Source organism: Phlebotomus papatasi, chromosome 5 (genome assembly GCF_024763615.1).
Source record: "Phlebotomus papatasi isolate M1 chromosome 5, Ppap_2.1, whole genome shotgun sequence".
Taxonomy (NCBI): Eukaryota; Metazoa; Arthropoda; class Insecta; order Diptera; family Psychodidae; genus Phlebotomus; species Phlebotomus papatasi.
In genome coordinates this window covers 2,493,731-2,502,429 of record NC_077226.1, presented here as the reverse complement: position 1 = coordinate 2,502,429, position 8,699 = coordinate 2,493,731, and the positions used below count along the sequence as shown (strand labels likewise).

General features: G+C 38.2%; 1 protein-coding gene across 1 annotated transcript in view; it reads right to left on the bottom strand.

Annotated features, from left to right (window-relative positions):
* Positions 1-8,699, bottom strand: part of LOC129808665 (putative dual specificity tyrosine-phosphorylation-regulated kinase 3 homolog) — a 27,689-nt gene extending 18,990 nt beyond the window's left edge. The window contains exons 1-3 of the mRNA XM_055858438.1: positions 8,159-8,699; positions 6,293-6,467; positions 47-228 (exon numbers count right to left, since the gene is read on the bottom strand). Of these exons, the coding sequence (XP_055714413.1) occupies positions 47-228; positions 6,293-6,467; positions 8,159-8,699 (898 nt within the window). The remainder of the gene's footprint in view (positions 1-46; positions 229-6,292; positions 6,468-8,158) is intronic.

Genomic DNA, 8,699 nt, shown 5'->3' with positions numbered 1-8,699 from the left:
GCTTCCAGGTACGCCCTAACACTGGCTGCTGTGGCGCCCTCTGTACTGGCCACATGAAACCATTCACGTCTCAGGGTTGCATTGGCATGTGGCAGACTCTGAACGTCTATTTGACGTTCCAATGCATCTCCAATGGTCTCCAGTGCTGCAAGCATCTCACGCGATGGCGTCACTATGGGAGCTTCATCGATACTGTTGTCAGAATCATGCGTGGTGGCGCTAGTATAGCTAAAAAGAAAAAGAAAAATTTTAAACTTCCCTCAAAAACGGAATTGGGATCAAGGACAATGGGCAGAAGTGTCTGGAAGGTGGTCTAACCCTTCGCCAGAGATGGGACTAGGCCCATTTTGTAGGTATTGGTGTATACAGTAGACTCTCTCTCAATTGGGCATTTCTGGCAAAATGTCATCCGGTTTATCGATAGCAGGGTTTGAGAAGCTTGTAAGAAATCGCTTATTAGATTTTCTAAACTCGATAAATTTTTTCAATATCAATCAATTCGGCTTCATGGAGGGTCTTAGTACGGAAGATGCAATTATGAGGGTTATGTCTGATGTTTATGAGGGAGTAAATGAGGGCAAATGTGTGGCAGCGGTTTTCTTGGATCTCACTAAAGCGTTTGATACAGTAAATCACGAAATATTATTAGAAAAATTATGCTTTTGTGGTATAAATGGGATTCCATTGGATTTTTTTTAAGTCTTATCTCTCGACTAGGACTCAGTCAGTCCGTGTCGCGGATGAATTGAGTGAACCTCTCGTAATTCCGTGTGGCGTCCCTCAGGGCACAGTTTTGGGACCTGTGTTATTTTTAATTTATGCACTGAGAAAAAAAAAGAAATCTTAAAATTATATTTTTTGACGACTTAATTTTATTCTGCAAAAAAAGAATAAATTTAATTCTAAAAGAATAAAATTTAATCTTTTCATTCATATCTCCGATTGGTTTTTAGTCGTTTTAGTCATAAATTCAAATCTTTAGCGAAGACTTCCCGTCTGACCAGATAAGCGTGGATTATAGCCTAAATTAACCCCTATCTTTCACACCTTACTTTTAAGAAGCTCCCATACAAAATACCCCTTACTAAATATATGTGAAGGACACTGTTTTGCGTTCATGGTGGTGAAGAGCGGAACTACGAAAATTATGTTGCCGGCCGTGGTGCACAGCTGTCAGTGACAAGATGGAATAATTTCCAAAACATTTCATTTGTTTTTAAAATTCTCATAAAGATTCTCAAGTGTTTTTAGTGTTTATTTAATAATAATAAATGTGCGTGAGTGCGTTTCGTGTAGAGAAAAGTGTCGTGGTAACTATAAACAAATTTCCAACCCTGAAATTCGTGTTTTTATTCAATTTTGGGGGTATTTTTTAGGAGACTTTTTTTTCAGAATAGATTTTGCTTTTCTAAAGTGTTAAATCGCTCATAGGGGGAGGCTTTGATGTTTCGCATATACGCTACCATCAAACACTTCGTATTTCTTCCGTATTCCTTTATTAATCTCACATATGGCTATATATTTTAATAGCTACTCTTAAATCCCACCTCACCTGAAAAAATTGGGTGTGTAATCCTTTTTTCCTAGTTTCAGGAAGCAAAAATTAAAAACAGGTGCAAAACTGTAATTTTAATGTGTAATATTTTGTACAATTTTGCACAATTGATATCACTTTTTTGGAAAACTACTATCACAGGATGTAGAGGGGTTATTAGGGTTTAAATTTGTATAAAAACCTCTTGGAATGAAGAAGGCCGTTTTTGTGGGTGGAAAAAAATTCGCAAACTTGACCCATATTCATCGATCGGATATTAAGAATTATTATGTATCGCATAGTGAATCTGGCAACACTATAATTTTAATGTTCTAACATAACCTCACTTGTGTGTTATGATTTTGATGAAAACATAAATTGAGTGATCTACTAAAAATCTTGTGATTCAATAAAAAAGGTAAGGAAATTGTGTTTAGTTTTATGATAAAGATGCCACATTTAATTTGTTTTACAAAAGATGGAGAAACACACTGCAAAAAATAAAAAACGCAGCAGCATTGATGAAACAGTCATGCAGGAAGCTCTTCAGAAGGTTGTCCAAAAAAGGCTTAGCCTTAATAAAGCTGCTGTGATATTCAAAATCCGGAGAAGCACACTGTTCTCGAGACTTAAAAATATGAGAAAAGAACTAGCTGATTCGCAGGAAGTGCCCTTGATGATGGGGTTGCAAAATAGGGAAATGGCTAATAAATATGCGGGAAGGCAAATTTTCAATATGCAACAAGAAAAAAACCTTGTTAATTATTTGTTGGCTTCCTCTAAGGTCAATTTTGGCCTCACCCTACAGCAAACCCGAGAACTGGCCTAAAGTTATGCTGATGGAAATTGAGGCGATAATTTTTGGGAGAGAGTGGAAGAAAAGAAGATGTAACCAGCTCCAGGTCTGGTTTTAGAGTGCGGTACTTTATTAATCCCAGATCTGGTGAGCCCGGTTGGGATACAATGCAAAATAATTGTATTACCTCATACAGTGTTGTGCCCAATTTGGTAACACAACACCTCTCCCTTCTTAGGAAGATGCAGAGGGCATCGGAAAAAAAAGTATTACATTTTTTTTTTTTACATCATTAGTACCTACTTGGGCTTTTTTTACAATATTGTTATGTTTTTTTTCTGCTCCTTTTTTGTAATTATACATAATTTTAGTATTCTGTATTTATTAATTTTAGTATTACAATTTTCTTAACTAATCAAATAAATTTCAGTTATATTAAACTTTCCTTAATGTTCTTTATTTTATTATTTATTTTATTTTATTTTATTTCCTCATTTCAGTTACAAATAATATCTTCCTTTCAATTTTGTTTTTACTTATCAATTCATGTATTTTTTTGTTGTCAATAAGCCCCTATTTATACCTTCACCAACAATTAAAATTTATGCAAATCGATTAAACGAGAAATAATTATGAAATTTGAGGTGTTCAAAATTGCTCATCGTTCAGCTTTTCATTTCAAATAGTTTCGATCATCGCGAATTTAGAGCATCCCAATGGAGTACCATTTCACACGTACACCTTATAAGAATACAAGACTGGCAATCTATGCTATTTTCCTTTACTCTTTATATAGTTTTAAAAGGTTATTGTGGTAAGTCTTCTCCTTGTTATTTATTTTGATAGTAGTGGTCAGGGGAGTAACTATTTTAGTTACGGTGTATGGACCTTTACGACGTTCGAGTAGTTTAGAGCTTTCTCCAATTTTTGGTAGCGATTTGTTAAGAAGCAGGACTTGATCTCCCACTTTGAAGGTCACTGGGTTAGTAGAGTTATCGTAGTAGGTCTTACTCTTTTCTTTTACGATATTCAATCGTTCTGCAGCAATTTTTTGAGAATAGCTTAGTTTTCGTCTTAATTCTGTGACAAAATCATCATAGCAATAATTGGGCTCGACGTGAGGTTGATTGAAAGATGTGATGTCGAATTTTTCGCCAAAAATAATCTCGTGAGGGGTCATATTGTGCGACTGGTGTACAGCGGAATTGTAGGCGGCTACTGCCATCGGTAGAATGGTATCCCAATCCCTTTTACCATTGTTAGTGTAAATTCTAAGGTACTCGCCAATAGTTCTGTTTGATCGCTCAACAGTTCCAGACGTTTGGGGATGGAAAGGGGTTGCAAACTTTTTGTTGATATTTAATAATTTGCAAACATGTTTAAAAGTAGCCGAATTGAAGCAGCCCCCTTGATCACTGCATATCTGGATGGGCGCTCCGAACACGCAAACAAATCGATTTACGAATGTTTCCGCGACGGTATTAGCAGTTTGATCTGTCATAGATTCTGCAACGAGATATTTAGATAACTCGTCTTGAATCACTAATATATATTTGTTCTGTTTGTGTGTTTCGGATAACGGGCCTAAAACATCCATTGTGATACGGAAAAACGGATATGGTGGAGTCGTTGTTAGTTTAAGCGGCATACGGGTGTTACGGGATATTTTATTTTTCTGACACGTCTCGCAACGATTAATGTACCTAGCTACGATTCGACGCATGTTCTTGAAAATATATTTATCCTTAATTCGTAAATGAGTGCCCGTTACCCCTCGATGGCCATATAGTGGGTTTTCGTGAAACTCCATGATGACATCTTGAATTTCTTCGGGATCGTGAAGCCGTTTAACTTGGTTAAAATAGATTGTTATTTGAATATTCGCTGCCTTAAAGACGTAATTTATCATCCTTTTCACGAGTAAATACTCGAATTGTGGGAAAGTTATATTACTTTTACATAATTTTATCTCTCGAATGTTTTGTGCAATGCAGAATTCTTTTAATTCGATAAGGAGACGGAACAGCGATGGGTAAGTTACTTTCGAGATCTGGCCTAGTTTTCCGAATATAAAATGAACTCCACGAACTTCTACCATGTTAAGTTTATATTTTTGTAACTTGCCCAGGGCGTCATCAACTAAAGTTTTATCGAAATTTGGAAAGTCCTCGATCGTGTTATCGCTACAGATAACAAGAAACTGATGGCCTTTTTCTTTCATACCTATGAATTCTTCCTGTTGTTCTGTCACAATATCAGGAACGTCAACTTCTCGAAGCGAAACAAATTTTTCATAATCTTCGTAAGAACTAGGGGAGTCTTCTTCAGGTTTTATTATTTTCTCCAATGCACGAGTTTGAGATCGAGTTACTACATGCGAGTCTAATTCATGTGAGGAAGTGATTGGTACGGTATTAATGTTAGGGTTTTCGCCACAAAAGAGACATTCGAGGTCCAACTTTTCGGAATCTTTGATCGGCAGACGGGAGAGTGCATCAGCATTTGTATTCAACTCGCCTTTTTTATAAACCACTTTAAACGTGAATTCTGACAACTGCAATCTCCAGCGAATGATTCTACTAGAAGGATTTTTCTTATTATAAATCCATTGCAGGGGTTGGTGATCGGAAACTACTGTGAATTCCTTTCCTAACAGATAGACCCGATAATACGTTATGAAAAAGTACACCGCTAGCGCCTCCTTTTCTATAGTTGAATAGTTCTTTTCCGCCTTTTTCAGAACCCTACTTCCATAAGAAATAACTTTACCCTCCTGTGATAGAATGGCTCCAATCGCGTAATTGCTGGCATCTGTAGTTAGGGTAAACTCTTTATCGAAATCTGGGTAGGCTAGCACGGGGAAGGAGGTCAGTTTTTCTTTCAAGGAGTCAAAACTAGATTGGCATTCAGGTGTCCAAGGAAAATTATTTCTTTTCGGGTTTGTAAGATCTTGATTCTTCTTGGCCTCGTTACATAAGTGAATGAGGTTGGTGAGGGGGTACGCGATCTCCGCAAAGTCTGCAATAAACCTACGATAATACGACGCCAACCCCAAAAAAGACTTGACTTCCTTAACACACGTCGGTACCGGAAAGTTCGAAACTGCTTCTGTCTTTTTCGGATCTGGCCTAAGCCCTTCAGAAGAAATGACGAACCCCAAATAAACTAGTTTTGTCTCGAGAATCTTACATTTCCCTGGATTTAGTTGTAGTTTATGCTCACTTAAACGTTGTAGAACGGTCTCTAACTTTGAAAGGTGTTCCGAGACTGACGAGGAATAAACTACTATATCGTCGATATAAGCGAAGCATGTCCCTTCCAGTAAATCTCCCAAAGCATTCCGAATTAGACGAGAAAAGGCTGCTGGTGCACAACTTAATCCGAATGCAAGACGTTCAAATTCAAAATGCTGTCCGAGAGCATTAAATGCCGTCTTATGTTTACTATCTTCAGATAGCTTCATCTGAAAAAAGCCAGAAGCCAGATCCAATGTACTGTAATATTTGCTATTGCCCAATTGATCGAAAATATCTTCAATCGAAGCTAAGGGATATTTATCCTTGACCGTGATATCATTTAGTCTTCTAAAGTCCACTACTATCCGCCATTGTTTATTTCCGTGAGCATCAGGTTTTTTTGGAACGAGTAGCAACGGAGAGTTATAAGGGCTACAGCTAGGTCGAATGATTTTGCTATCAAGCATTGTTTGTAATTGCTTTTTCGCTTCTGGACGCTGGTGAAATGGTATACGATAAGATTTTTCATTCACGATATCTGCATCTGGATAAGTCTCTATCTTGTATTCTTCACCGATTACATGAGACAATGCATCTCCTTCTAAATGAAAAGTCGCGTTATACTTTTCACACATTTCGCGTAATCTACCCTTATACTGGGAATCCAGAGATCGATTTAACTGAATTTGCTCAAATATAATATCTCCTCGGTTTCTTTCTACTAACGAATGATTTACCAGCTGACTATCCATGGTAAAGGATTCATAATTTGATAAGGGTTCTGTCGAAGGGGGACTTATATTGAGCAGATCAATTGCGTGGCCATTGGTATTAATTATCGGAACTTTGGCCTTGTAGTTCACCGGCGCAATGACACAATCGGGAATAAAAATAGTATTGTCTTCATCCAACGGTTTTTGGTGACAAACCAAGGGTGAATTGGTAGAAAATGTAAATTCTACTAGAGTTTCTCCATTAGGATGAAGATGAAACTTTGAAACTTGTTGAGAGTATCCTACCAAATCCGTTGGAGTGGTATACAAGTTCTTCTCTATAGTCTTTTGTAACATTGATGGCGGATGATTCGCGTTTTCTTGGCACTGATTCGGCGGCATGGTTTTGGGGTCTTTTTTAACGCCAGATAAATTTGTCTTTGCATTAGACGACGGGACTTCTCGCATTTGATCGATTTCAATAAATGGCACGGCGATTTGCAAACTCTTAAAGAATACGCGTTTCTCTCTCATATATATAACGGCATCCCATAGGTGCAAAAGGTCACGTCCAATAATTCCGTCGAATGGAAAGTGACTTTCAGGGAGAATGTGAAATTTGGCTATAATTGGGAGAATTTCTGGCGAATCAAATCCAATCTTGGTACTGATAGTCCCCAAGGTAATTGTTTTTCCTTCAGTTATACCTCCAATCATATGACGTTCGTTCACACTAACTAGAGTGTCAGGGTGAAGACAATTTATTTTAAAAAATGATAATGACGAGCCATTATCAATAAGGATCGTAAAAGTCTTATTTGGATTCGCAGAAGAAAATATGTGTATGAGATGAGGATTGGGTGGATTCTCCACAAAGTAGCTTGGAACAATTATTAATCCCTCTCGGTCGGCAGGTAATCCAGCAGTTGGCCTGCCGACCGTGTCACGTTTCCCGCATCCGGACAATCATCTTGAGCAAAAATTTCTTGCTCATTATACAGCGCAGTGGAGTCGAATTGACCACCCCTGGGAATGAAAACTGTACGTTCTCGATTTCCTGAAGCCTGAGCAGAACTATTTAATCCCTGTCCGGAATTATTCAGATTTTGTCTGGAATTGTTGAAACTGCGATTTTGTGATATATTTTGGGTTTGGTTTCCACCGTTTCCAATATTTGTGGAAGAAAAATTTCTCGAATTTGAGTTCTGTTGTGCTCCACTTGTATAGGGCCAATTGGATCGAAAAAAGGGAATTCCACCGACATTTCTATTAGAGACATTCTGTGAGAATTGTGGAGTATTAGTAGGATTAGTCTGATCGAGATTAGAATTATTCGGAGAGACTTTATTGGAATCTCGCGTTTCGTTCTGTTGCCCATGCACCTTGAGACGGCTTTCGGAGAACAAAATCGCAGAAGAAAGGTTTGAAAAATTCTTTGCCAATAGCAAGATGCGAGTATCGTTATCACGGATATTATTTGCATAGGCATCGATCGCCAATCTCACATTACTCTCTCTTAGTGTCTGCGGTAAATTTCCACCCAATTGAGAAGAATAAGCAATATTAAGTACGGAGAGAGCCTCAGTAACTCTTTGTCCAAAAAGTTTGAGGGTCTCTTTCGCACCAATGGATATTTTTTGCAAAGCAGTTATTGCGTCAGGAAGGGAGACTTCCGGGGAGACTGCAGAAAGAAGAGCATCCTTGAATTCCGGATATGTAGAAAGTGACTCTCCGCGAATATTTAGATATAAATCAGGGCTTAATTTAATCATTAACAATCGAATAAATTCTTTATCTTTTGAAGGAGCACTTTCAGCAAAAAATTGATCATAAAGCCCATCACAAATGGAAACAAAATGATATACGACATGGGGCTCACCTGTACATTTTGGAATATCTTTGTATATGTCTGAAAACGGTACTAAAGCCATGGTAGATGCGTTGTTATCACCGGTGAGCTCAAGAATGGTGGGGTGTTCGTCGTAGCTGAAGACTGTATCCGTTGAAGATGCCGAAATAGGAGTTTGACTGTCGGAGAGAGCTTTTATTTGTTCGATGATAGGTGTAACTCCCAATGAAAGAGGGATGGCTTTTTCAGGAGTTCTTTGAAGTGTTGAACTGAAGAAATTGGAGCTGAAGATGCTGGTAGTCGAGATGAGAGAGTTGGATGTAGAGACGGAGGTGGATGTGATATTTATTGCGCTTTCTGATGTAGCACGTGTAGATGGTGGCGAGCGGAGGGTTTTTTTGCTTTTATTAAAAGCTGTGGTTTCAGGATCGCTTGTGGAACCCTGAGATTGTTCTGGAGTGGGCACGTGGGCCTGTGTCGGCACGTGGGCCTTTTCGGAGGAGGATTTTTGGTTTTCACTCACTTTAATCACCTTATCTCTTAGGTGGAAGCTTGTGCGCTTATTATTCAT